Source organism: Labrus mixtus, chromosome 7, assembly GCF_963584025.1.
Source record: "Labrus mixtus chromosome 7, fLabMix1.1, whole genome shotgun sequence".
In the NCBI taxonomy this organism is placed as follows: Eukaryota; Metazoa; Chordata; class Actinopteri; order Labriformes; family Labridae; genus Labrus; species Labrus mixtus.
In genome coordinates this window covers 14924698-14937048 of record NC_083618.1, presented here as the reverse complement: position 1 = coordinate 14937048, position 12351 = coordinate 14924698, and the positions used below count along the sequence as shown (strand labels likewise).

The 12351-nt window shown below is 39.1% G+C and overlaps 1 protein-coding gene across 4 annotated transcripts; it reads left to right on the top strand.

Moving 5' to 3' along the window:
* Nucleotides 1-812: 812 nt before the first annotated feature.
* Nucleotides 813-12330, top strand: LOC132978144 (poly(rC)-binding protein 2). Of its 4 annotated transcripts, none has more exons than XM_061043211.1 (13): nt 813-994; nt 2627-2749; nt 3602-3625; nt 3724-3756; nt 3900-4016; nt 4117-4248; nt 4385-4513; nt 5378-5452; nt 6167-6208; nt 7588-7660; nt 8255-8307; nt 8495-8664; nt 9275-11034. In XM_061043211.1, exons 2-13 carry the CDS (start codon nt 2681-2683, stop codon nt 9744-9746), a joined length of 1389 nt encoding a protein of 462 aa, XP_060899194.1. In that variant the 5' UTR covers nt 813-994; nt 2627-2680; the 3' UTR covers nt 9747-11034. The 4 variants fall into 4 exon arrangements, with proteins under 4 accessions (XP_060899194.1, XP_060899193.1, XP_060899197.1 ...); XM_061043210.1 differs by having other exon boundaries at nt 816-994; nt 7561-7660; XM_061043214.1 differs by lacking the exon at nt 9275-11034 and adding an exon at nt 11041-12330 and having other exon boundaries at nt 819-994.
* The last annotated feature ends 21 nt before the right edge of the window (nt 12331-12351 follow it).

Sequence of the window (12351 nt, the reverse complement as noted above, 5' to 3'; positions counted from 1 at the left end):
TAGGTGACTGATACTATTAATGAACGTTTCTTGTATAGGCATTCCACGTATGTTTTTTGAGAAATGTGTGAAGTGATTTGAAGAGAGGGACTTTAGTGATGTGCAGAGGATGTCCGTAATAGAAAACTTTGTTATAGTCTTACATTTGTGTAAAAATGGTTTGTATGGTGGAGGATGATACAAATACAGTAGGCTATGTATATAGGAACATTAAAAAAAAAGATTGATTTGTATTGTAATATATGGTCACTTTATCTTATCATTTAACTGCTGAAAAAGTCTTTATCCTTTTTTGTATCTGCACTAATTGTAATTAGATGTATTACAAGGGTATTCAATTGAACCTGCTCAATAAATAAACCTAAATACAACGCCTAATAAGTTATGTGTGTCGCGACTGATGTTAAATAAATAAAGTTATAAACTGAGTTGCATTGCACTTTACGCCCACTAGTGGTCTCATAAATCAGTATTGTTTTTTTTTTTTACAAGTTTCTGGTTTCTACATGTGAACATGTCAGAAAAATTGGTAAAACATCCATTTGATAATGGTGTTTAAATATATGAGATGCAGATGGGACAATAGTCAGAAAGCAGTGTCGTTTTAAAGCGATGCACAATTATTTTAAATTGCATGCAAAGTTGCATGCAAAGACTTCTCTTTTCAATGATACTCTTTTATTTTAACTTGCAGTGTTTTGTAGCATCACACAAACTTGTAGCTGTAACTTTTCTTTACAGGCATTATTTCGGGGCAGCGTCGGGTCACACTCAGGAGGATGGGGGGGTGAAAGGAGGGGGGGGGGCAGTTCAGAGGTGATGAGTGTGTTGTCTTTTGTGTAAAGGAGTGGAGCTTCGATCTCACATCACTCTTCCCTCTTCCCCGAGTCCTTTCTAAACTCTCCCCCTGGGTGTCTACCCTCCCGAACCTCTCCCCTTCTACCCTTACAACCCCAACCCTCCCCCCGGATCTCTTACCAGCACACGACCCCAGGTGAGATTTACTTTCTTGTTTACCCCCTTGTTTTTTGTTTTTTTTAATCAGTTTTGTTTTTGAAGTAGCGGAAAAGAAATCGCGCCCAGCTGCTAGCCTGCATGCTAACAGGATGCTAACAGGCCGCATGCTGACGAGCACGCAGTCTCGGTGCAGAAATGTTTAACCTAGCTTAGCAACGGAAAGTTTGATTTTATGTCGCTTTAAAAACCGGCTTTGTACTCCTCTGCAGCATTTATTGATCCAAAACGAAGCACACAGCTAAGCCACGCACGTCGCGGATACTCGCTTTATTTATTATGTTAAAGAATGAACTGAACTTAAGCGTTGTTAGGTAGCAAACGCATGCTTCATTCATTTTCCCCCAGCACGATGAATGCTAAGCAGCTAACACACTTACAACAAGGGTTAATAGTTAAACTTAACTTCAGAATAACCGAGACAAGTAAGACATTAAACAAACACTCTTCAAACGTAATACACCTTGCGAATGTGTTCAAGTGTGCTCGAGTCTAAAGTGAGGTAATGAGGGAGTGATAGTGAGCATGTTTGTTGATAAACTTGTTTCACAGCTAATGATGAAGTCATCGTTAGCATGCTAAGTAACGTGTTCGGATATACATGCATTTGTTTAGAGCGTATTTTGGGATGCTTGGGAATAAATGTACCCTAATACCATCGTTTTGACTTCAGTGAGAGTGAGTAGTAGGTTGTTTTTTTTTATCAAACATCGTACAGTTTTTACAAACAGTGACGCTACATTAGCTCTGATACTGTATCACCTCTTTCTCTTTTATTATTCTCTTTAAATGTTTCTTTACTTTGTTCCCTTATTATTCCCTTTAAATGTTTCTTTACTTCGTCTTTTCACGTATACATGTCATGCCCTTTTCACAGAATCTATTTTTGTGTTTTTTTTTTTACTAAAATATATTTTCACCCAGCTTCGACACAGGCTTTACTTGTTTTTCATTTTACTGACTGATACCTTTGTAAAGTATTTATTAGGATGAAAATCATGCAGATATGCAGGCCTACATACATTTGAATCCTCTACAATCTTAGTAAGACTAGGGTGTGTTGCTGAAACTCAGGGAGATTTATTTTTTTTACCACTTTTAATGATTATGCACAGATCAGTGTTTGTACTTGTTTTAGTAGCACATCACATTTTTTTATCCTGTTTTTTCAAATTGTATGGATTAATTTTAAACTTTTGCAATATGTCTACACTCATGCACTTTAACTTGTGTCAATACTGTCCATTTACTACTCTGTTTTTGCACATTTACCTTTAATCTTTCATATTTAATTTACGACTCTGTTTTTGCACATTTACATTTAATCTTTCATATTTTAATCTTCCTATTTAAGACTAGTAATGCTTTGTTAAATCCTGGTTGTATATATTCACATTCTTATTTTTGATATAGTTGAGTACTTATTTACTTTGTAGTTAAGATTATATTGTGTTTTAGATTTGCTAACATTGTGTTTTTTACTCATATTGTGTGTTGGACAACCTGTTGCTGTAACGCCACAATTTCCCAGTTTGGGATCAATAAAGTAATTATATTCTATTCTATACGATAATCCCTCTTGTGTAATTTCATCTCTGTATGTCCTTTTTAGATCCATCTTGGTGACCAAAGACCCCAGTTCTGTTTAAACAGCTCAGTTGCAGTTATGGACTCCGGTGTGATTGAAGGAGGGCTCAATGTCACCCTTACCATTAGGCTGCTCATGCATGGCAAGGTGAGATCATACATCAGCTGCTGGTCTAGGCACTCTTTACAGTTTTTGTGGCATGATCCCTATGGATGTTCCTCTGGGAGCGATAAAGGGCCAGGACTTTGATCTGATGAGTGACTGTGATGGGATCCTGTATCTCTAAGCAAAGTGTAACATTGATTTAGAGGGTTTCGTTATTCTTGCTTTCAAATAAGAAATTGTGTACATCATCTCTTGATGTATTGTGTGTGTGATTTCCCGAGTTCTACCCCTGGTGCTAAATTTTCAGTATGTGCTTTTCTGCTTTTTACATACCTCCTATTTAAAAAAAAAAATGCTTTGCTTTTCATCTGAGAGCACAGTGAAATACAGCTCTTAATTTAGGAGTGGTGTTACTTATTTCTAAATACTGTGGAGCATCTCTCTTCTGAATTCCTCTGTGGATAATGATTAAGCAAATTGAGTTACAGACATTTCTACATCAGATAAGAGTTAAAATGGACAACCTAGCATGCTATTGCAACCACCACATAACTTTCAATCACTTGTTGCATCTGTAGTTCTAGTGACATGTTGTTTTTGTGATTTAATCTGCTAATATTCAGTCTGACAAGTGTAACTAATGCATCAGAAATTTACAGCAAACCTAAAAAAAACCAATCTTCATAAAACTGTGCGAGCTCATAGCATCCTTTAACAGGCCTCAGCACTAGTGTTGCATCAGTAGCCTACATATACTGTGTTTGCTTGATGAAATCCTGGATGTCTCTGTGGTCAACAGCACCATCTTGAGTCTGTGTGGGATCAGACAAAAACAAAAAAGTAGGTCTAAAGAAAATGTTAGTAATTAACCTCTCTTTTCTTATTTCATAACAGGAAGTTGGAAGTATTATTGGCAAGGTAAGCTGCTTTCTAAATTAAATGACATTTTAATGTATATTATTATTTTGCTTCTTATTTGAGATGTGTTTGACCATGATTATATTCTCTGCCAACAGAAAGGTGAATCTGTGAAAAAGATGAGAGAAGAGGTGAGCTCTTTCTTTGTTTCTTTGGTGAAGTACCGTAGAATATAACAGTAGTTATAAAGAGCCTACAGTTTTCAGATTTGGAAAGTTTGGGGGGGGAAAAAAGTCTCCTAAAATGATCTAATGTACTTAATTTTTGTTTGAAGAGCGGGGCTCGCATCAACATCTCTGAGGGCAATTGTCCTGAGAGGATCATTACTTTGGCAGGTCCAACCACCGCCATCTTTAAGGCGTTCTCCATGATCATTGAAAAGCTGGAAGAGGTAGGTTAACGTTCATACTGACTAAGGGATTTACAGGTCAGCAGTAATGAGCTTAATCACAAACTGCATTAATCTTCATTTTGATGTTTTTCTTTTCTAGGACATAAGCAGCTCAATGACAAACAGCACAGCTACCAGCAAGCCCCCAGTGACCCTACGCATTGTAGTGCCTGCCAGCCAGTGTGGCTCCCTCATCGGGAAAGGTGGCTGCAAGATTAAGGAAATTCGAGAGGTATACAAAGCATATGAAACTCATACTGTGTGCTTAATCTCAGTACCCTTAAATCCTTATTTCCTGCCACACACCGAAGCATGTAATATCTGGAGTCCTCATCTCATTTACAATGTTTCTTTTGTCTGTGTTGCAGTCAACTGGTGCTCAGGTACAAGTGGCAGGAGACATGCTCCCCAACTCCACAGAGCGAGCCATCACCATCGCTGGTACTCCCCAGTCGATAATTGAGTGTGTGAAGCAGATCTGCGTGGTCATGCTCGAGGTGAGTGAACTCATCAAGTTATCGAAGCAAATGAAGTGGCAGCTGTTGACCTGAAAGTCAATCATGTGACATGGTGTCATCTCTGGGATGCTGACTGCTTTGTATTGGGTTTAGAACAAGGATGTCTTGAAACCATTCACATAAGTGACACGAGTCGGAACAGCAACTCGGAAACTCGGAACAGAATTAGGTGCCCGACTTCCCAACTTGACGTCAGAATCGTCATCAAATGGGGGGCAAAATGTGTTTTGTTAATGTTAACATACTTTTTATTAATTCAAGTATTGCACGTCAACTTTTTTGCTCAAATATCACTTAACAGTAACATTTCACAGATCTTCTTTGTAGCATTAACGCCTTTATGTGTTGTTACAACATTCCGACTTTCCAAACTGAAATCTCGTGAACACACTGAAGTCGGAAGAACGACTTCCAACTCAAAAACCAGGACCAGCTGAGCAGCACATGAATGCAGCAATAGGACCCCCCGAAAAGAGCATTGACCACATTTAGCACAGTCATATGGACATTTACCTGCAAGGACGACCGAAGGCTGGTGGAGCTAGCACTGCTAACCTTAGCTGTGCTCTGCTAACCAATTTGACATGGTTTACTCACAGAAGCTGTGTTCCGGTGTTTAGTTGTGTTAAATAAATTGTGCTAACTTTTTACTGTACTCAGAGTATTTTCTGAATCTTAGATTAGTTGACTAGTCAGCATTTATATACGAGTTCAGTGAACTTTGAAATTACCGTAGTCTCCTTGGAAGATCTCCATAATCTTGTCAAAACCCAGAGTTATGCATAAGTTAATGTGATCAGATGGGTTGTAACGACTCATTGTCTTTGTTTGTCTCCTGTTCAGTCTCCCCCTAAGGGGGTCACTATCCCTTACCGGCCCAAGCCCTCAGGATCCCCCGTCATCTTTGCAGGCGGACAGGTACAGTGGACACTACAGGTGGATCTAGATCCATTCTTTGTGGTTTATTTATGGATTTGATTGTCTGTTGTGAATGATATTGTTGAGGATGCATGTTTTTATAGAATAATAAAGGCTTGTAGATCATGATGTGTGAGAAGAGGGTGTAAGTAGACTTTACTCGATGACAGAAATAATTTGAATGACATTTCCTGGTTTGTACTGTGATATGATTGGGTAAGACCATAACAGTAACGAATGTCTGTGAAAGGTATTTCAGTTTAGGAAGCAGTTTCGAACCAAAGATTCGTATTCTGTCAGCTTCAACAGCTTCAGTAATCTGAAGTTCATAATATATGTGCAGTTTGTTTCTTTTTCTCTGTACGTTTGCTCTCTATGTTTTAACATTTAGAGCTTTGTGGCCTTTTCTCCACTATTGTTTGTCTGAACCACGACGCTTGTTGGCCTAACACAAGGTCTTTTATCTCACTACATTTCTTTTTTCCTTGAAAACAATGTTTCTCCTTCTGGTTCCTTAATGTATATGAAGGTTTCTTTTTTTCCCAGAAATGTGGACAAGACTTGCGTGTTAATGTTCTCAAATGGCTTTAATTAAGAATAGGCTTTGATGTGTGCAGTGTTTTAGGAGATCCTTATATGAAGAGAGATGTAGCTGCAGAGTGCAATCAAAATCAGATGTGAGGCCTATGAAAGCTTTGTTTTCGTTTGTTTCAGGCATATGCCGTACAAGGACAGCACGCGATTCCACAACCAGATGTAAGTGCAGTAGACATTTTTACATGACCCTTCCCTTCCATCACCCCCACTTCCTACCCATAATAACAACTATCCTCTACCAAAATGTGCAACAGCCCACCTTCCCTCCCACGCCTCATTTTACAGCCTTTTACTGTAGATGAACATGCCCTTAATTTAATGTGACCTGCTATCACCAATTTTTTTTTAACCATTTAGTCGTCCTCGCTGTTGGTACTTCATGTTTGTTCTTGTTCCTCAGTTCATCTCCAATTGGTTGTTTATTAGACTAATATTTGTTGTTGTTGTTGTGTTTGTCCAGAATCTCCACTGTTCCATGCGGAACAATCTTTTCCTGCTGCTCCCCCTCCCTCCTCCTTTTTTTTTTTTTTTTTGTTTTACAAGCCTCGTTCATTAGTCTGTCCCAGATAAACATGTGGTTCTTTTTTCCCCACCCCGTCTTCGTTTACCCTTCATCATTAGTTTGTGCTCTGATTACATGTCTCTCAACCCAATTAATCTTTCTCTTTTTTTTAAATGGCTTTGAGCTTTTCCGTCAGGAGCACTGGATGTCATGAAAGACTCTCTCTTATAAAGTTTCTTGCTAACTGAACCGGTTAGACGTGATTTAAACATGAGAATATTTATTCGGGCTGTACCTGACAGACAATTTTGTCAGTTGATTCAGATTTGGCTGTTGAATACGATGCCTCTATTTGTTTATCACACCTAACCGAACCTTCAGTCTAGCATACATGAGTCTCTTGTTTAAACTGCATAACACACCTTTATGAGTTAGTTGCTGACTGGTTATTAAATATGTCCAGTTGACTAAATTAAACTTAAGATAAAATTACCTGGTTAGTTGTTCTTGTCTTTGAGGAGGAGACGTCTACAGATAATTCAGCCTACATTATAAACCCTGTGAAGTCTGAACACTGAAGAAATCCTATCCTAGCATTTTAACATTTGTGATTCATTTTTTAAGGCAGTGTATTTATTTAAAAAAAGTAATTTCTTATGGCAAGTCTTTTTTTCAACTGAAACTCTTCTTCCACTCACTTAGGTGATAACTGGTAGAGTTGAGTCTGTCTCAGTTCATGTTTGGGTCTTATATAGGTGGTTATGATACCTGAAGACTGTGAGACAGCTTTACCAAGAGGGGCAGCCTACACTTTAGAGGAGTACCTATAGGGTACCATACAGTCTAAGACCAGTTATTCAAAGAGATCTACATGGGAAATCTTTATTTTATGTGTGTATGTGTGTATCTGTTTGTACTGACATGTGATGTTTCTGTTCTTGTTTTTCCCTCTTCCTGTGTTTTCCCATTTCCTCCATTTCTCTCCCTGCCTCCTCTCTCACTCTCACAGTCTTCCTCTGCTGCTATCTCTCCACAGCTCACCAAGCTTCACCAGCTGGCTATGCAGCAGAGCCCCTTCCCCATCGCACCCAGCAACCAGGGATTCACCGGTATGAAATGAAATGGGGGAGAAAAAAAAAGACCAAATTGTCAGAAAGTCTGAAATTGATGGTCACCATAAAGTTGTTTAAGAATTTTCTTCAAACAGGTTTAAAGGCCCAAAAAAGGAAAACCGGAGCATGGTGTTGTTTTTATAAAGGAAAAGAAAATATTAATGACTGAGCACCTTTTTAGATCTTCTTAATGAATCACAGATTGTTTACCAAAGCAGTAGAAGTCTATTTTACTTAAGACAACATCTACAGCAAAATTACAATTCTCTAAACTTCTACTTGATACAGTCTCTGAGATGCTGTGGATTAACAAGGCAATAACTTGTACTGTTGTCTGGGACTGCTTTGTGTTGACAGTTATTCCTAATTATATGAACACATCCTTCACATGCAATACATCATAATAATATGAAGTTGAAGTACCTTCATCCAAAGTTCTGTCACAGTGCCGGCCTTTGCTGAAATATAACTCTCAGGAGTTTAACAACTTGTTGAAATGTGGGTCTGTTTTCAAACCTTTGAGTAGTTTCTGTATTGGTTACTAAAAACACTTTATCCTTTATTGGTTATCATGTCTCAATTGTTTTTCAGGAATAGATGCTTCTGCTCAAACCAGTTCCCATGAAATGACCATTCCAAATGATGTAAGTGATTAAAAAGTCATATGTCCCTCTGTTTAAATTTAGGCATGCTTTCTAATTAACAATAAATGTACCTAAGAAAGTTGAGATTGGGATTAAAACCAAACAAACAAAAGTATTAACAGAATTTTAACCAACCACATATATGTATTCCTATTTTCTAACTTTGCTGCCTTTTGTCACACTACAGCTCATTGGTTGCATCATTGGCCGCCAGGGAGCCAAGATCAACGAGATCAGGCAAATGTCAGGCGCCCAGATCAAGATTGCAAATCCAGTGGATGGATCTACTGACCGCCAGGTCACCATCACAGGGTCGCCTGCCAGCATCAGTCTGGCAGAGTACCTCATCAACGCCAGGTGAGATCATCACTTATACCCTACCTTAGCCTTTGACAGTCCCAGGCTTAAAAAAAGAGCTTATCCCATTAGCTATGATGTGTTTGATCTCACTTTGTGTCTGTTCAATTTCATTTCATTGTTATCATTAGAAAAGGGAAAAACATGCGTTACTTGGGTCCACCTGCTCAGATTTCTCTGGATGTAACCACACTTTATTAAAGGAATAAATAGATTACAGATATAAAGCAAATACATAACCAGACAACTTGCTGCTCTGATTTGTGTTTAAGTTCCACTGATTGGGTAAATAGTATTTTTGTGGCTACTGCTAATCATCACTGTGGTGTTGCTAGTTCTCTGTCAGTCTGCATGTGTGTTCTTTCCCTTAAACTTAACATTGGTCTCTCACTCGAGATGTTTTTCCCTCTATCCTTTTTATTATGGTTTGACAAGTTATTTTCTAATAAAGCTTTTTGTCTTTGTGTATAATCACACCCCTGAGTGATTCCTCCTCACCCCTCCTCCTCCTCCTCCTCTCCCGTACCCCTCCCCCACCCATTGCTCACCAGCCTGCCCTGTGACCCATCCCGACTGTGTTGTCCCTCTCTCCTTGTCTCTCTTTCTACAGTGTAGAGTCCTCTAAACCTCCTCCCTCCTCCTCCTCCTTGAACCCTGAACAGACCAGCCTGTGCCCTCCCTCCACCTCTACTACTACTACTACTACTACCACAAATACTGCTACTACTACTACCACCACCTCCTCTGCCGCTACCTCCTCCTTCTCCTCTTCCTCATCCTCCTCTTCCTCCTCCTCCTGTGTGGTGCCCCCCTCAGCCTCCATCCCTCTGTCCTTGTTGGCTCCAGGGCCGTCTCCTCCCTCCTCCTCTTCCTCCTCCTCCTCCTCTTGCTCCACCACTGACTCCCTGCTCCCCAGCTCTCCTGCCTGTGTGTCGAGTCTCCTCAGTCTCAAGCCCCTCCCTCTCCTGGCCCTCCATGTTGTCAGCGGGGCCAGTAATCCCGCCCACCCAATGCCCACTGAGCCCAAAATCGCCCCTGAGTTGAGCTCCAAGTCTAAAAGGCGGAGGCTCTCCCCTTACTAACCAAGGAAACATAAGTCATCTCCTTCTAAAGTGCAGACAATTTTGTTGTCTGTACCTGCACTCGCTTTTGTATTTGGCTGAGCCATGCCACGCTTAACTTATTACACAAAACAAACGCACACAAACAAGTGTTACTCAGCCAGACACATGGTTGCTGCCATATTTATAAAGTAGATCTGTAGCTTGATTTGGCCTGTCTCTTTAAGAAATAACCTGTCGAGTGCATTATATTTTTAATGACTTTGAACTTAGCATGGACACTGAAGCATTTCTCTTTGTGTGTAAGCTCTGCTCAGGTAGCGGCTCTCTTTAAGATGTCACATTGTATTTATGGGGATAGTTCTCTTGTAGTAAATTTTAAGTGACTATTGTTAGTGCTCATACTGTAAACTATATGTCTAATTGTTATTTTATTTATCTGCATTTTGCCTGTGTAAGAAGCAATCAAATGTCACTAAAAAGTAAATCTGTCCTCAGGTATCAAAGGCCACCAAACCACCCTTTATTAAGAATTGTGTTGATAGAAGGAATTAAAATAAACAGTTGATTATCCAGGATAAGAAATATTCTGACAATTTGGAAGGCATTTTCACTTTCTCTTTGCAAGTTGAATGAAGAAATTGCAGTTTAGCACAATCTGGATGTGCAGTAAATATTTAGCAAGACCCTTCAGGTGGTTTGTTTGTTGTTGGAAACGCTCTTTTAATGTTAGTTACATTTCCTCGCCGTTCTTCCTCTACGTTGTTAGGTAATGACACTGCAGGAGCAGAATTATTCTACAGAGCAGTCAATCATGACGTCACAACGGCTCATTTTTCAGATTAAATAAATTGAAACTTAACTTCTCCAAAAAAAGAGAACACTTGGACATGAATCAACACGATAAGAACTATATTTGGTTGTTCCATCCGTAAAAAAGGAGTAGTCGGGGCCTATACTGCAGCCAGTCAGCAGGGAGAGGACTAAATCTTTTGGCCTCACTTCTCTCCCGCTCTTGTGCTGTCCATTCATTATACTATCTATGGGCTCTATTCTTTGTGCTAAGCTAACAAGGTGCAATGAGCAATCACCTGTTAAATCTTTGTTAAAGAAGTGTTTCCCAAAATGTCAAATTAATCATTTTTTAAAATATTAGAGCAAGCATTTAGTGTTGAATGAATCCAGATTGTCTCTTTTATCTAGCATTTTATTATGACAATGTAATGTGCATTAAATGACATTTATCCTGTCTGTCTGATTGCATGCCTCATTCTCTTTCTCCCTGGTCTACGGGTGTCTGTCTCTGTCTCTCCAGGCTTTCCTCTGAGGCCACAGGACTGGCAGCCAACTGATAGGACACTGCATCTGCACTAAATCTCACTTTTATGTCACCGGCTACCATAAAACGGTCAATGCAACTATCCAACTCAAGAGTTTATAAATTATACTGCCTCTTCCTCATTTGAAATCATGTTAATCCGCCTCTGATTTGATCATTATTTATTTCATTTGTTTTGGTTTTAGTCAAAAGAAGCAAAAAATAAGGTTTTAAATTCCCGTTTTGAGATGAGTTGGAGGTTTTAATGATTTGTTATTAGACTTTTTTTCTTTTCTTTCTTTTTGGACGGATTCCTCACTCCCTTCCCTTTGTTTTTTCATTTTCGCCATTTTTCCTCCTCACAGAGAAGAGTTTGAACACTCTGAATAGGCATATAGATTTAGTTCTGTACAGTCAGTTTTTTTTTCTTTAAAAAGGAAACTACAAAAAAGGAAAAAAAAAAAAGAGTCAAAAATAAGACTAGAGTGACTGTTTTATTCTGTGTTTATATACATGCCCACCCCACCCCCACCCTTTAACTCACCCAGTTCCACACGTCGGTCTGTCCATTTTATGTCCATACTCACGATTTAAATATTCACAGTATGCGCCCCCTTTTGTCACCCTTTTCAATTGAAGTGCTTGTAACATGGATTGCACTCGTGGCACTGCAGAGAACACGTAGCTGTACATGCACTGTCACTTGTTATATTTGGTTATGACAACGACAAAATATTCTAACACTCACAATTGAATTAGCCAGATAATTTTGAAATGTGTTTTACAACACGTGTCACTTTTCCACCCTCTACATGTCATTCCTGGTTTTCCCCCTCTCCTGATCCTGAAATCATGTGTTGATATTTTGCTGGGATTGGGAGGTTTTATGGGGGGGTCGGACTTGGCTCTAGGGATTGAAGCAGAGGATTCTCCTCGCTTTTTTTTGTAAAGATTGATATATACTAAAAAAAATGTTGGAATATTTGTTGAAAATGGAGGAAATATTTTTTTTTAATACCAAAGGGGGATGAACTCCTGGACACTGACTGATCTATCTCTTAAATGTGATGAGGCTGAAATTATGGAAGCTCTGGAAATATACAAAGAAAGGGTTGTGATTTAACACTAGTTTCCTGCTCTTTGCTTTGCTCGAGACAGAATTTATTTTATTATTTGTTTGCAGGAAAGAGAGAACTTTTGTGCACGTTTTTGAGACTGTAGACCTGGGTGCCACAACATTGTTTAAAAAAATACAGGAATAAAAGATGTGAAATGCTCAAACCACAACTTGTTTGGTGGAAATTTGTC

Excerpts from the sequence above, each read along its gene's own strand:
- LOC132978144 (XM_061043210.1), top strand. The coding sequence starts at position 2,681 with ATGGACTCCGGTGTGATTGAAGGAGGGCTCAATGTCACCCTTACCATT. Across the intron at positions 4,017-4,116 it reads TCATTGAAAAGCTGGAAGAG|GACATAAGCAGCTCAATGAC; the intron begins GTAGGTTAACGT and ends TTTCTTTTCTAG. Across the intron at positions 8,308-8,494 it reads AAATGACCATTCCAAATGAT|CTCATTGGTTGCATCATTGG; the intron begins GTAAGTGATTAA and ends GTCACACTACAG.